Source organism: Molothrus ater, chromosome 18 (assembly GCF_012460135.2).
Source record: "Molothrus ater isolate BHLD 08-10-18 breed brown headed cowbird chromosome 18, BPBGC_Mater_1.1, whole genome shotgun sequence".
NCBI classification, from domain to species: Eukaryota; Metazoa; Chordata; class Aves; order Passeriformes; family Icteridae; genus Molothrus; species Molothrus ater.
The window spans coordinates 11,883,526-11,899,056 of record NC_050495.2 but is presented as its reverse complement, the minus strand read 5'-3'; the positions used below and the strand labels follow the sequence as shown (position 1 = coordinate 11,899,056).

Below are 15,531 nucleotides of genomic sequence, written 5' to 3'. Positions count from 1 at the left end.
CAAAATGCCACTGAGTCTCTGGTCCTGGGTTGTGACCCCTGAGAATCTGGGGCTCTGTAGAAAGCCCTGGTAACGGGTAGTGTTGTAGGAGCTGAAATTTCTATTGGCTCTTCAAGGTATAGTATATCATCCAAATGTCATGAGAAGGGGCTATTTCAACATTGCTGAGTTATTTAAGACTCACTGCTGCCTTAGCCAAAAAATCCTTGCTCTGGGACCAACTCCATCCCTGAAGTGTCGGGGAGAGAAAGGAAATTTTCAACTGCTCTTTGCTGCTCCATCTGCCAGGCCTTGAGCTCTCCCTGCTTGCTTCTGGCTGCCCAAATTCTCCCTTTCACCTTTTGCTTCACTTGCCTCCTCCTCAGGAGCACAGCCATGGCCACCTTCTCCCCCTGGCTGCTGCCAAACTGCAGGTGCTTTCCCCATTTCCCTCTGTCAACCCCCAGTCAAAACACATCAGCAGATTTCAGTGTCAGCTCTAATTAAAAGTGATGCTTCATGAAGCTACTACCAGAATCAAAACAATGACTTTTATTACAAACACAATCAGGTTATGCAAATGAGCCTTTCAGGCTCCTGGCAGGCTGCCAGGGTGATCCCTGATTTTTATAAAGTTTTGCTGCTGCTGTTGTGATAGAAAAGTGTTGTTTTATATAGAAGTGTTGTAGTATAAAGGTGCTGCTTTAGTGCTCTTCCTGCCCTTCTCTAGGTCAGAACAGGTAACTGAGGTCTTGTTTTCTCCTTCCACCGGTTTTTACTCCTTCCCAGGGCTGGTGATCAGTAGTCTGAATTCACAATTTCATACTGAAGGGTTTTCTGGGGTCATTGGTGGGTTTGATCTGTGAGGGCTGTGCTGAACCCACACACAAGAAGCTCAGATGGACTCTGGAGCAGGGCTCTGGTGATGGGACCTCACAGAGAATGTGATATTTCACTTGGAACAGGAAAACATTTTCTGCTGTGAGTGAAGCTAGAGGGCACTCCCATGGATTTTTCCCCTTCTGCTGTGGAATGCAGTCAGCACTGCAGTGACATGGGCTCTCAGGCATTTTTCTTCAAGGAGAAAACTTGAGAGTGACTTCTTTGAACTGCCTTGGGTGTCTAGAGCGTTTTCTTCTCAAATTCTCACATTATAAAAAACCCACAAAGCAACAAACCACCAAGCTGTTCTCTTCAGGAAACAGCTAAAAGCCTTCTGTAAAGGCACTTTGCTGGGAATGGGAGGAGATTAGGAGAATATTAAATAATTAGAAAATAATCATCTTCTACCTCATGTGTTTTCCCCCCCTTTTTGTTCCACCCACATGCTGCTAATTTTCATCTTTTCTTCCTGCACATCAAGACGTCAGAGACTGCTTACAGAAAAAGTTGTTTTTCCTGAGTTGTCTGTATGCTTTATTAATGCAGCAAAGATGACAAGAAAGGAGGGGGAAGGAGGAGGTGGGGATGGGGGGGACAAAAGGACGAGCTCTTTCGTGGTCTCCTACCAAAGGGTGACCATTTTGCTCACTGTTGCATTTGCCAGTTGCCATGGCATCCCCCTCTCACTCTATCCTGGAGGTGTATTCTTGATATAATTAACAGCTCTCCTCCTTCTGTCTCCTGCAGAAAGCAATCATTAAGTGAACATGAAGGAAAGAAAAGACACTTTTTAGCTTTTACTTTGTATATTAATGTTTTTTCATCCTGCTACCTGGTCTCTCTTGGTGCAATAATGATGTTTTTGTGTATGGAAGTGTTGCTGTAGTATGGCTGCAGGACACTGAGCCCCTGCTTGCATTTGTGTTAATGGGGGTTTTAATTAGGCTAAAGTTCAATCTTATGTATGTAAACCTTTGTTATTTTCTGTATAAAAAGTGGTCTTGGGAAATAAAAGGTTCTTCAGGATCCTGATCATGGATATTGCTGGTATTTGTGATGCACCTAGAGGAAAACTTCCAAATGTTATTTATTTCAAATGCTGCTGTAGAGAGATTGAGGGGGGAGAAAAAAAGAATGGACAGGCATAATTTAATTAAAACACAATATTGAGCAGAAGTTGGAGTGGTAATGCTGTAGAATGTGGCCAGCAAATTGTTCAGGCAGTTTGTGTGACAGGGGATGTGCTGGTGTCCTTTAAAAATAAACACCTTTGTGTGAGGTGGGTTCTGACTTCAGTCCCACTAGAGTGCTAAACTCAGGCATGGGAGTAATTGAAAAAAAAAAAAAAAAAAGAAATCACAAGAAAATGTTATGTAACAGTTGCAGTTCCAGCATCTTTCATTAGGAAACTTTTGTTGGGAAAGCTGTCACTTTCCCTTTCTGGAACATTTGGTTGTTAATTTTTCCCACAGCCACAGAGCAGCGAGCTCTCCCCAAAGCAGGAGTGGGAAGGTTGCTGGAGGATTTCTTTGTTTTTCAAAATGTGTTTTTTAAAAACAGCAAGTGTGGTAAAAACAGACCCTTGGTCAGGTTCTCTGGTTTATGACTTCACAGGCTGCAAAGTAAATTTTTGCTCATGTTTTATCTTAATGCTGGATTTCTTTTAGCTGCTGCTGAAGTGCCTCTCTGGGAAACTGTAGGGAGCTATTTTTTCCAGTAACATCTGTGAAAAAATTCTGCACTTTTGCTGATAATTTTATTGGTGAAAGAAAGGCTATCCCAGTGCTGGATTTCCAGCATTTTCCTTACTTGTTTTTACATCAGCTTTCAGCATGGGAAGGGTTTGTCCATCAGCTGTGAAGCTGAATGAACTCTCTGAGAAGAGTGCTGAAATAGTCCAGGTTCTAACAAATAAAGAGACTGATTTTATAACCTAAGTCAGAAATAGTCACAATATTCACACAGGCATCCATCCTAGTTACTCATTTACATTTCAGCTTTTTACATTCTTCAAAAGGAAAACAGTTTTTGCTAGGTTTTTAAAAGAGAATTAAGATAGTGGGCTCTTTATGGAAGCAGTGGATCATCCATGACACCTCATTTGGATATTAATAAAAAGCCTTACATATTTCTTCCATCCACTTTGATATAGAAGTCAATACAAAAGTAGTGCTGCAAACCCTTCAGGACCTCATGCTTTTTAAAAAATCTAGAAGGAAGTCCAGTCTTGACTAGAGGAACCTGTAATTACAATGAAAGGAAGAAATCAGATAAGAGATTTTATCTTAATTCAGTTATATTCACATGTGCTGTAAGTAACATGAAATGTTAGAAAATATTCATTTCTTCTTGGTGACTAAAGGCACTCTGTAATAGTGGTGGTAACAGAGGCACTGAGTGTGGTGAGATGGGTTGGAGGGGGGAAAAGGAGAAGTTCTGAGTCACAAGTGACTGAGATTTGGCTTAGTAAAAACTAAAAAATAATCTTCTGATGAGAAACCACATAAAACACTGGGGAAGGTTTGTCACTGCCTCTCCATTTCCTACTGTCTGCTGTGGAAAACAATCTTTATTGTGCCTTACTGGTGGTTTAGCAGTAGAGACAGATGAACAAAAGGCTTCTGGTAAATCCAGGGCTGCTGTGGTGAGTATTTCTGGGTTTATTTCTCAGCTGGGTGTTATTAGGTGCTGTTTTCCTGGAGATCTGCAGGATGATGAAATGTGGCCCCATGAGTCCCATAAGAGCAGTGGAGTTGGTGACATTCCCTGAGCTGCCTGGTGTGGGTAGCATCACCTGCTCTGATCACAGGTGCTGGGATTCTTGCCCCTACACTAAACCCCAAATCTTTTAAAGAGCCTGTGCCTCACTGTGGTTCCAATCTGGGCTTTGTGCTTCCAGCTTTTGGATGGCTGCAGTTCCTGAGTGCAGTCAAAACACACAAAGCAGGTTTAAATCCCTTTTCTTAAGGCTCTGGGAGTTGCAGAGTGCACAGTAACCAACAATGGGGTTTTAGTACTTGGCTCTGATTTTAAAGAGAGTTTTCTCTTTTTTTCTTTTCCACTCCCACCTTCTTTTTTGAAAAAAAACCAAAATCAGTGTGTGATTTTTTTTGTTTTTCCTCCCAAGCCCTCAGTTTCATTGGGTTGAAAAGAACCTGTCTGTTTACAGCAGCCTGAGACAACTCTTCACCAGGTCACATCTGGAAAATTCCCTTTAAAGTATAAACACAATAATCTTGGTGTTGATTTCTTTTGTATAAGGCTGCACTTTTTGACTACACATTAGAATTTTTGGTCATGGTTTTCCTGAATCAGAAACATCACGTTTCTTTATTATTTTTGTATTTTTATTATTTTTTTTTGTAAATAAAATGTTTTTTAAGCTTTATTATTTTTAATTATTTTAAAAGCTTTATTTATTTTTTTTTGTAAATAAAATTGTTTTTAAGCTTTATTATTTTTAATTATTTTAAAAGCTTTATTTATTTTTTTTGTAAATAAAATGTTTTTAAGCTTTATTATTTTTAATTATTTTAAAAGCTTTATTTATTTTTTTTTGTAAATAAAATGTTTTTAAGCTTTATTATTTTTAATTATTTTAAAAGCTTTATTTATTTTTTTTGTAAATAAAATTGTTTTTAAGCTTTATTATTTTTAATTATTTTAAAAGCTTTATTATTTTTTTGTAAATAAAATGTTTCAATTCCCTGGAAAAAGAGCTGGGATGTTTCATCCTGGTGAGGAGAAGAATAATGGAGAATAAGGTTATAGAATTGTGATTTTCAGCAGAAAGGAAGGAACCAGACAAGAGGCACCATTTAAAGTTGCAGCAAGAGCAACTTGGATGAAATGATTGGAAACAAATGTTCACTGGGAAGGTGGTAAAACACTAGAAAGGGGCCTGGAGAGGCTCTGGAATCTCCTTCTCTGGCAGTTTTTGGGCTGGGCTGGCCCTGGCCCCAGTGATGGAGCTGGGAAGTTGCACTGGAGACCTCCAGAGGTCCCTTCCAGCAGCAATTCTTCCATGGGGCTGCACTCTCGAATCATTTTTCATCTGAATACCATCCAAATACTGCTGAGTTACTTTCCAAATGTCCCTTTTCTGGCTCTGCAAATAGCTGTGCATTTTTGTAGAGATCTGAGGTGCAGATCCATTTTTAACATCTATGTACCTAAGTTGTACCTTCCTGTGTTTCTCCAGAAAAAAATCTGGATACAATACAAGCACAGAAATGTCAGGTTCTACATCACCCATTATGCAAGTTAATGAAGTGCAGGGGTGTGAAGGGCTTTCCCTTTAAATCACAGCTGAAAACATTTCCTCAAGTGATCTCACTTCTAGCTTAAGGCTTGCTCCTGCAGTTCCATTTCCAGCTTTGTGTGATCCCAGTTGTGTGTTGAGACCTTTAGTTTTGGAACTGATGCTTTAAGCACCAGAAACTTGCTGTTTTCAGAGGCAGAAGAGACCTTTTTTGATCCAGTGTGGTAATTGTTGTGAATATAGCTGCTGAATTTTCTTTTTTTTTTTTTTTGTGTACACATAGAATCTGGCAGGTTTTAATTGTATGCTTTTTAGAGATTGATTAATCAAGTTCAGGAACTTCAAAAATACATTCTGCCAATTATTTTTTTTTAAATGTACTTGTGTGCTCTCTACCTTTGAATTTTAAGTATGCATTTTCTCCACCTGAAAACTGCTCTGTTCTCTCAGTGAAATTCTACTGACTTTTCTGGCTTTGTAATAAATCTTTGGTCATCTAGAACATTAGGGCCCAATTTGATTTTACATTTGACAGCTGAATCCTGCTTCTGTTTCAGACATTCTTACTCTTATCACCCTGCTTAAAATGAGGGGTTTTTTTCCTTGTTAGAGGTATGAGGCAAACAATTAAACATCTGAGAATTCTATCTGACTGCATCTTTTATGATCCAATAAATCTCCATTAAATGAAAACTGTAGAGAGTGTAAAATAAATGCTTTCTGTGGCCTCACAAGCAAGAATACTTTATTTGATTACTGATAAAAGTTATAGAGAAGATATTCGTTTTATGGGGACTTTTATTCCCTTCTTTGGTGAATTTATGTCCCACTTCTACCTTCTGTCTGTATAACAAATGACACTGCATTCAATTTTTAGCATGGCTTTGGAGAGGAGCACTGCTCTTGGTGCCTCTCTTGCTGTGCACAGGCAGCAGATCTGCCTCAGCCTGCTTCAGCTGGACCTCAGTGCTCTCAGTTCTGCACTTGTCAGGAATTTATGGTTTGGAGTTATGCTCATCTCTTATTTCACAAGTGAATACTTCTTCTATTTTCTCCATTTCTTCTCACATCATTCACTAAGAATTATTTCTTGTGATAATTTGCAAAGTCTCTTAAAGCAGTGCAGATCTGTTTTTTCAGGTCAAGCACTTGTCAATGTATTTTTAAATGAAAGAAATATGTTTCTGTTTACAGGAGATTGTAACTCATGCTTAATTGCAGAGTTCAGGGAAGCATGTTATGTTGTGAGGGATGTGTTAAATGAAACTTTGTAAATGTGAATAAGTGTTCAAGCGCTAGTTTGATAAACAGGCAATAAAGAACAGAAAAATAATCCATAAAGGAGAAAAGATTTCTTTAGAATAGTGATTGAATCATTGTTCTATTATATTCACTTTACAGAGAGTGTTTTCTGTCCATACGATGAGTTGCCTGCAGGTAGCACAGAGTCAGTGCCCTGCAGAGTTTTTCTCACTGCTGCCCCTTTTCTGTGCAGGCCACAGGAGAAGCGCCCACAACCCCAAAGCACCCGAAGGACACCCGGGAGAGCTTCTTCCCAGTAGCCCCAGCCACACTGCATCCCACCCCAGTGCATCCAGACACTGTGACTCCTGAAAACCTCCTGAGACTGAACGAGCTGCATTCCAAATCCAAGCCAGCCTCGTCCTCCTCGTCCTCCTCGTCCTCGGCGTGCTCGGTGCCGCCGGAGCCGCAGCGGGAGCCGGAGCCGCCCCGGGGCCAGGGCACAGAGGCTGCCCCCAGCATGGGGGATGCTGCTCCTGGTAAGTCTCAGCCAGGGAGCTCCTTCTGGCCCCCTCTGATCAGATTCCACGGGCTGAGGTAGTGCCTGAGCTCTGATTCTGTCCCCTTTTCTCATCACTGCACCGCCTTCGAAAGGCTACCCAGGTTTTTGTTGTGATCCTGAAGTGGATCTGTATAATCAATACTTTAATTTATGGGATAGATTAAAAGAGTGACCACTCCATGTTACTTGTGTGTGAAATCATGAAATAGCAGCCTGAAAATAGTCATCTCTTTTAGAGAATTGAAGTGTCTAGCAGCATTAAAATGAAAATTATTTTGCTTTCTTCAATGAGTTGAGGATCCATTTCTTTTAACATTTAAAAAGATGTAAGGTAAGGTGATTACAATTAAAATAAACTGGTGAGGAGCCTAAATCTGTCTTAGAAGTGCTTGATTAACATAATTAGCTGTGCAGCTCTCACTGCCCAGCATATGTGAATGTGGAGATACATAACACTGATGAACAAGATTCTGCATGGTCTACAAAGTTAGATTATCATCACTATTATGTTGCACATTGCAGAAAAGAAGCATCTGACAGGACCAGAATGTTGGAATATGTTATTTATAGCCCTGGTGTGGTTATGTGCCAGGTTAGAGCACAGGAAAGGACTGAAGAAGCCAAACAAATGTTATTTATTCTATAGCATGATTGTGGGATTTGTTGATGACTGTATTATGTAATTGGTCCTATACAGTTTCCTAGATGAGGAAAGAACAAATGAGAATGCTGTCATTTGCTTTAGTGCTGTCATGGCAGGCTGGCTTGTTAGCAGACAAAGAAATCTCTGTGCTGGGCAATGCTGATCCACTTTGGGGAGTGAAGTAAGATCAGACCCAACTTCAGACTTGCCCAAAGAGGTGGCTGGCAATATTTGTGGGACACTGTGCATGTTAAGGTGGCACAGCACCTGCCATAGGCTGTACTTTGTTGCAGCTTTAGCAGAAGCACTGTCTGAAAAAGCATCTGCTGCTGCCTGTGCTCACTCCATCTGTTTACAAGGCTGGGCCCAGCACTACTCACAAAATGCCTTAGACAAGTCAGGGGAGCCCAGATAAAGTTATGAATGAGCCACATCTAAAACAGGTATTGTGGAAAATGATGCATGAAGAGACAGTGGAGATAGTGTCCAGATCTGTGGGACAGGAGGTTTTCTTAGTTTGGAGTTGTGACTTTGTAAAGTTTTTGTCTTTGTACTCCTTGGATGTCATTTCTTTCCTTATGTAATCAGCCTTGTTACTTGAATGCACATAGTCTGAATTCATCAGCAGTGAAGAGCAAGTTAGGGAGAAATAGGTTTTCCCAATTTGCTAATCTCTGAGTAGAGAACAAAACTGAAATTTAACATCTAGTATCAGCAGTTGTATTAACATCTAGCAGTTGTATTGTCTAATTTTCCTTTTTCACAGTTCCAGGGAGAGATTGCCTTAGGAAGGGAAAAGAGAAAAGGGGAGTGATGAGGAAGGAATGGCCTAGTCTGTGTGTAAATTACATTTGTTACTCTCCTTGGGAAGCAAAAGAATGGAGTTGCCTGGTGTCATGAGATGTCTTGTCTGCCTTGCTCAGCAGGGAGTAATTTGGGTTTGTGCCTAGACAACAGGGGAGGAAAAACTGAATCCTCTGTGAAGCTCTTAGGGGCTTGCTAAGGAGCCTGGTGTAGGAATGACAATGCTGGGAAGAACTCAGGCATTCTGTGGCTTTCAAACAGAACTCAGAAGCATTTCTGATGTGCTTTCCTCTCTGCAGCTCCCCAGGCCACGTTGCAGTGATTGGAACATTTATTGTAATCTTTTGACTTTCTGGGCTTCGTTAAGGTTGTAGAGTAGATATTGTTCATTCTTCTTTGATGGTTTCTCTGCATCATTTTGGTTGAGGGAGATGGAAGGGTTAGCTGCCAGAATTACACCCCAGAAACTGAACATCAAGAGGCTCTCTCTCCAAAGCTCAGTGCTGAATGCCTGAGTTGTATCTGGCTCTCAGCCCTACCTGACAGGTCATTTCTCTAGCTGAGAGAGACACCAATTACTGCTGTGTCCTTTCTTCCTCTTTTCTTTTTAATTCTCCTGCCTTTGCATCCACCTTCTCTAAAAAGAGCTAGTTATCATTCTGTTACAACCCTTTTTCATCTGCCTTCCTTTAGTTCTCTTTGGGTGAAAACTCCTCCCATTTTTAGAGTAAAATGTTTTCAACTTTTTTGTCTCATAACCTCTACCTGTACCTACTTATTCATGTGGAAGTATTCCACATCAGAGAGTATTAGCTGCTCTCATTTTCTCTGATTTCACCCAGGAAAAGGATTTGTTTTTCCAAGCATTGTTGATGCTGTGCCACTCATTTCTGATGGAAATGTTTTCCTGAGATTTTGTCTGGTGCATGACTAATGGTGCAGAGCACAGCAAGATGGAGTCCAGCAGCAGAGGGGTGATGGTGGCAGTTTCAGCAAAACACCTTCCTACATTTGGGTAAAAATGTGCTTGGGACTCTGAGCCTTCCTAGCTCAGCCTAACATTTCTCTGGGGAAGCTAAAATAGGACAATTAAGGTAAACTCCCTCCAGCCTGTCACACTGTTCCAGTATTACATGGCTCTAAATTGCTGAAAAATCTTGACATTTTCTTCTTGGCTGTCCTTATTGCAATAATGATTTTTATGAGGAATGAACAGGAAGGCATTCACACTTGAGTTCTGATACCAAGAGGAGGTTTTTATACCTGGAATTATTTAAAGTTCTGTGTTTTGCTTAAAGCCAGCTATTTACCAAGTTGGAATATAAAATCCAAGTAGAAGACTCCCCCACTATTAATTTTTTGTCCATTTATGGCCTAAGCAGTTCAATATAAAAGCAAGGTCATGATAAAGCTGTCCAAAGTTAGAAACTCAAAGCTGGGGAAGACAATTCTTTGTGTTGTGCAGGGAAGTGGCACTCCATAAGCCATGGGAATATCCTGCTGTAATTTCAGATGTTTGTGAAATGGGCACAACAGGGGAAGTAGAGGTGTAAAAATAGTTCAGCCTGTAGAACTTGGAGAGTTTCAGAAGCACAAGAAATAAATACAAGAGAGGACAGTTGTGTGGAAAGATGAGCAGACTATTGCACAGAGAGCAATGAAGTTAAATTGTTTGAGTGTGTGCAGGCAGCTGCAGAATCCTTGAAAGGCAAATGTTCCAAGTAAAGAGGGTTTTGAAGTGGGAAATCCTAGGAATTCAGTGACACTCAGGAGTGTTGGAATGTGACATTTCACCCTGTAGGATAACCGGGTGCTGGAGTCACAGGAGAGCTGTGAGGTGTAAGGAGCATCTTTACCCTGAAGTCTGCAACTTAATCTATTTTAGCGATTGATGCATGACTTTAGGTTCTCAGCAGACTGAGGAATGAACTGAATGTTTTCCTAAGGCATCACCACAGAGAATGTAAACCATCATTCTGCACTGGCAGCACCTCTGCTATTAAAACATTGCATGGCACAAGGGCCCACCTCAATTCCTTGGAGTTGCTGGATACCAAACTTCAGTGGGCATCCACAATTCCTGTTCCTGGGTGAAAGAATGGTGAAATAATTCCTGTTCCTGGGTGAAATAATGGTGAAATAATGGTGAAATAATTCCTGTTCCTGGGTGAAAGAATGGTGAAATAATTCCTGTTCCTGGGTGAAAGAATGGTGAAATAATGGTGAAATAATTTCTGTTCCTGGGTGAAAGAATGGTGAAATAATTCCTGTTCCTGGGTGAAAGAATGGTGAAATAATTCTTGTTCCTGGGTGAAAGAATGGTGAAATAATTCCTGTTCCTGGGTGAAAGAATGGTGAAATAATTCCTGTTCCTGGGTGAAAGAATGGTGAAATAATTCCTGTTCCTGGGTGAAATAATGGAACTTGTACTTTGCCATCAGAAGTTGAGCTTAACCTCATACTGGTCTCAGTGGCTCCTGAGATTGCTTGTCATGGATTTCCAAAGAAGAAAACACAGATTTTAGGAGCCTGTAGTTCAGTGTTTTGACAACTTCTCTTCTTACACGAAGGTATTTGGCCCTGTTGTCCATACCTTATTTTAACTATGCATTTCAATTCAATTTTTTTAAAATTAAATTAAATTGCCTATAGTAATTTTTTAAATTACTATAAGTAGTAACATTCAACTCTCTTAATTGCAGTCAGTTTTTTTTTTCCTTGTTTTTTCTGTTGAATTCAAAATTGTGCTGTAGAGCACAGAGTTTTCTCAACAGATGACTCAAAAAAAGATGAAATAGAAAAGTTAGGCAGGCCAAGGACCTGTGGCCTGATGTGAGCTCCCTTCAGGTGGAGCTTCTCTCTTCAATGCATGTGTTCTTCTGCTCTGCTTTCTTGTGGCACTTGTGTGCATCTTACTTTCACTGCTTTCTCCTCCATTTCTTGAGGAGAGTGTTGACTTGTTGACTTGTTCTGGTTTTTGACAGCTCTCTTCCTCAGTTCCCAAGGCTGGATCTCTCCTAGGCTTTAAAAGGCCTTTAAATGCTGGGGTAGAAGCTCCTGCCCACCTGTGAGTGACTGAAGAGTCACCAGTGGGGATCAGCCAGGCTTCCCCAGTGAGCTCTGCAGCACTCTCTGATCTCCTGCTGCTTCAGCCTCCTTGGCTCTGGTATTCTCACTTCCCCATGTCTCATCTATGCTTTTTGTGAAGCTTTTTATTTTTCACAATGGGTGCACTCTGAAAACAACTCGACTGCTGAATGTCAGCAGGGGTTTCCTGTTTGTGAATGACTTCTTAATTCCTTTTTGCAGTGCTCAGACAGTACCAGTCAGTGATGGCTCTTCCTCTTCCCTTTGGAAATTGTGCTGATTTACCTCCTGTCGAAACAAACTCATTGCACAAGAATTTTTCAGTACACTTAATGGCTATTTCTGATATGTGCACTGCAGATTCCTGAAGTTTTATTTACTCAATCCAATGTAGTGCAGAAAATCTTTTGACATTAAAACTGTCATAATTTTTCTGTACCTATGTTGGATCAGTAAGAACAAGCAGGGCAGGGGCCAGCAGAGGCAGGTGAGGTGATGGTTTGAAGCCAGGGTTTAGCACTCAGGGCAGGTCTGTGCTCCAGGAGCCTCTCTAGCCCTGTGCACTCTTAAATCTCCCTGAAAATCCTGGAGAGCCATTGCCCTGTGGATGCCTTGCACTACTGGAACACATTTTTTGGAGATTTTTGTCAAGGAGCATGGTAGCAATGCTTTATGGTTGCAATATGGTTCAGTTTCACTAGTCTTAGATTGCTGTCAGCAGCATAAAATTTACATATATTCCTGCACAAAGGCAGACTGAAGAGAGATGTAGTTATAAGTCCTCTGCACAGGTATTGTGTTGCTTACAAAGTACTTAGAAAATTGTGGGGTGTCATTACATTCACTTGAGAGATTTTTTTGCCAGCTGCTTTTGCTAATTTCCTTGTGCTTAGCTGGCTGTCAGGGCAGAGGAGGGTGAAATCCTGATGCTAAGGGGAAGCTCTTACAGCTTTTGTTAGGCAACTCCTGAAGAAATTCCAGAAGCAGGAGACTGCAGATGACTGTTCCTGTCCACAGCTGCTGCTGTGATGCTCTCCACATGATGTGTCCTTGCTGAGCCAGATATGAAACAAATATCAATTAGCTGTGTTTTGATAAAGCCATTTGAATGTTCATGTAGTTGAATATCAAACTGTTGTCTTTTTGATCTAGGCTCATTGTTTGCTCTTTTAAATTGAAGTTTTGTTTGAAAAAAAATGAGAAAGGATTGAACTTCAGGGTTTTTCTTTACCTACATGCATGCCAGGTTTCTGCACCTCCAGGACAGCTGGTGGGGGCAGGAAAAGGTTTTAGACACAGGAATTCTCTGTCTCTGCTGGCACACTGGCCCCAGCGGGGCTGTTGGAGGGATCTGGGAGTTAGCATGGGCCAGGGACTATTTCCAGGAAGCACTTTCAAAGCAGGCACCCATTTTAAATTTCAGGCTGTTCATGGTCTGTGACAGCTGACCTCAGCATTAGGAAGTTTTGGGGTTTGTCTCATTTGACTGTACAGTACACTCTCCCTGCTCAGGACCTAGTGATAAATATAGCACTGTGCTGTGCTATTGCACTGCAAACTTCTGCTCACCAGACTGCTTCAATTCCTTTTCTTTCAGGACCAATAGAACTTGTGTTCTGCAGCTTTTTGCCTCCAAAATTACTCCAGTGCTTAATTTTTAACATACGACTTTGTGTGTCAGCTTTGAATGTAATTTCCTGCATTTGGCATTTCAAGTCAAATACTTCTTTCTACAGCTATATGCACTAAAGGCACTTGGCAGTGCTTTTTTAGAAATAAATTTAATAGCAGGATATTTGGAATGAATTTAGAGAAAGCAAGGCTACCAAGTGTACCTGCCACATGCTGTGATGAGCGAGGTAGCCTGGCTGGCTGCTGTGCTACCTCATGGCTAAAGGCTCTGTTGTTTCTGTGTTTCTGCATCTTAACTCTGCTCAGCTGAGCCAACCCCTGTTCCAGTGCAGTCTTTCTGCTGACTTAGTAGCACAGCTCATAAGGAAACTCTGAGCTCCTTCAAATTCAGGCTTTCCATGGCCTTTGCAACTGCTGTGTGGGGAAAAAAGCTGTATTAATTCCCAGCACACTGGAGAGCTAGGCTGATGGAATAGAGAAAGTGAATTGTTTTCACATTAGTATTATTCCTTGGAAATGTGGTAAGATACTTCCTCCACTATGTCAGGGAGCAAAGGATCAGACGTGTTTCCATCGGGTGGAAAAACAATCAAATATTCCCAGCCTTGTACAGCAAATGAATTATGTGTGCTGTGGGTGGCCACCAGTGCAGAGTGAACCAGTTGTTACTGGGACCAGGAAGAGAAGTGTTTCCTGGGGTCTGGAGGCACACAGAATTCCATCTCTTGAAGCAGTTGGAAGGCAAGGTAGTACAAACCAGCTAAATTCTTCTGATGTGTTTTCAGGTTTTTTTGTCTTGACACAGGGAACTGCTGGGGAAGGGGTTTTGCAGAGGGATGAAGGCAAGTGGTGCAAGTACATTAAAAAGGAATACATAAAAAGATGTATTATAAAATATATATAAATATATAAAAAAATATGTACTCCTTTTTAAGTGCTTTGTTTAAGCACTTGAGGTTGTTGTCTGTTCACTTTTCCTTGTATTTTCTTTTGAAATGATGTTAATATTTTGTCCTGGAGTTCAAAGCTCAGCTCCTTCTTCTTTCCCATAATGAAATGGTGCTTTGTGCATGCACTCTGTGTTGCCTGTATTCTTTAATATATCTGTGCTGTAATACTTCAAACTGCTTCTGTTAGAAACTGGAAAATGTTTTTTCCAGGTGCTAGTCACATTTTCTGGGCTTGTCTTCCAGTTGTAATGTTAGAGGTTTAGAGCATGACTAAAGAATTTTTTTAAACTCCATACAAGATGTTTTATAACACTAATATTAATGCCTCATACCTGACAGCACAATGCAATCAAATCAGTCAATGCTCAGTGCAGAGGGACCAGAGCAGCTGCTTACTGCTAACACTAGCACTGCTTTTAAACTTTCTCCACATCTCCAAATTGCCAAGGGATTATTTTTGCCGGCGTTATTTTGGATTTTTCTGTGCAGCAGAACAGCAGAGCGAGCGGTGTGGGTACAGGAGCAGTTGCAGGGTTGTGTAATCAGTGTGTTGATAGTGTGTGGATGAATGCATGTGTGCATTCTGTGCTGAGGAGCTGGGAGAGGATATTAACTGTGATGAAGTCATGAACCCAGGCGCCCGCTATAGGCATCTGCAAACACTGGTTACCCTGGCAACAAGTGGGAAGAGGTTGGAGAGGAAAGCTGGAGTAGGTTGTTGCATTGAATTGTTTCTTCCTCACTAAAGCAGGGAGATGTTGAAAGGTATGATGTCCCTCTTTCTGTGTCGTGTACTATTTTCTATGGATTTAGGCAGTTGTTGGGAAAGGGAAGGCTAAAAAAAAAATTCTGGTAATGCAGCTCGATTGGAGAGGAACTTTTCAGTATCAATAGTGACGTGCATTGCAAATCTGTGCTTTTCTCTGTGTGCTTAATTTCTGTGTCTTGTGTTGTGAGAGTGCTAAATGGGTCTCCAGAGTACAGCACCTGCCCCATCCTCACCTGGGGACGAGTGTTTTTGCATATTCTATCTTCAGAAACTGGTTTGATTTTAAACTGGGTTTGTAGAGCTAATGTTTGAAAACCTGCCAAGACAGTACAAGTACAGGGTAATACTGAAAGATTTATTAACTGATATTAAATCTGAGCTTCTGAACACCTTCAGAATGTGCTGCACTTGTATTCTGGTGTTCTCACACTTGTGCAGAATATTGTGGCTCACGAGTTAGTGGAGTCTTTACCTCCCTGGGGAAAGTTTTTATTAGAAGAACTAGGACATTATGTTCAGGGCTCTAACAGCATCTTTCTCAAAACAAATATTAAAATATTCTCTTCAGAAATCTGTTTTAGACAAATAATGAGGAGATCCAGCTGTATATTCTTGATTGTCCTTCCTTGTTTTGATATTTTTGTCTGTAATGAAAAAAGAACAAATATCTGTGCAATATATTAAAGTATAAATTATGATATGTACACCGAGAAACCAATT

At 40.8% G+C, this 15,531-nt stretch overlaps 1 protein-coding gene across 3 annotated transcripts in view; it reads left to right on the top strand.

Moving 5' to 3' along the window:
* Positions 1-15,531, top strand: part of CABIN1 (calcineurin binding protein 1) — a 119,527-nt gene that overhangs the window by 96,978 nt on the left and 7,018 nt on the right. For all 3 annotated transcript variants that reach the window (XM_036393345.2, XM_036393346.2, XM_036393344.2), the window contains exon 35: positions 6,618-6,903. In XM_036393345.2, coding sequence (XP_036249238.1) covers positions 6,618-6,903 — 286 coding nt within the window. The remainder of the gene's footprint in view (positions 1-6,617; positions 6,904-15,531) is intronic.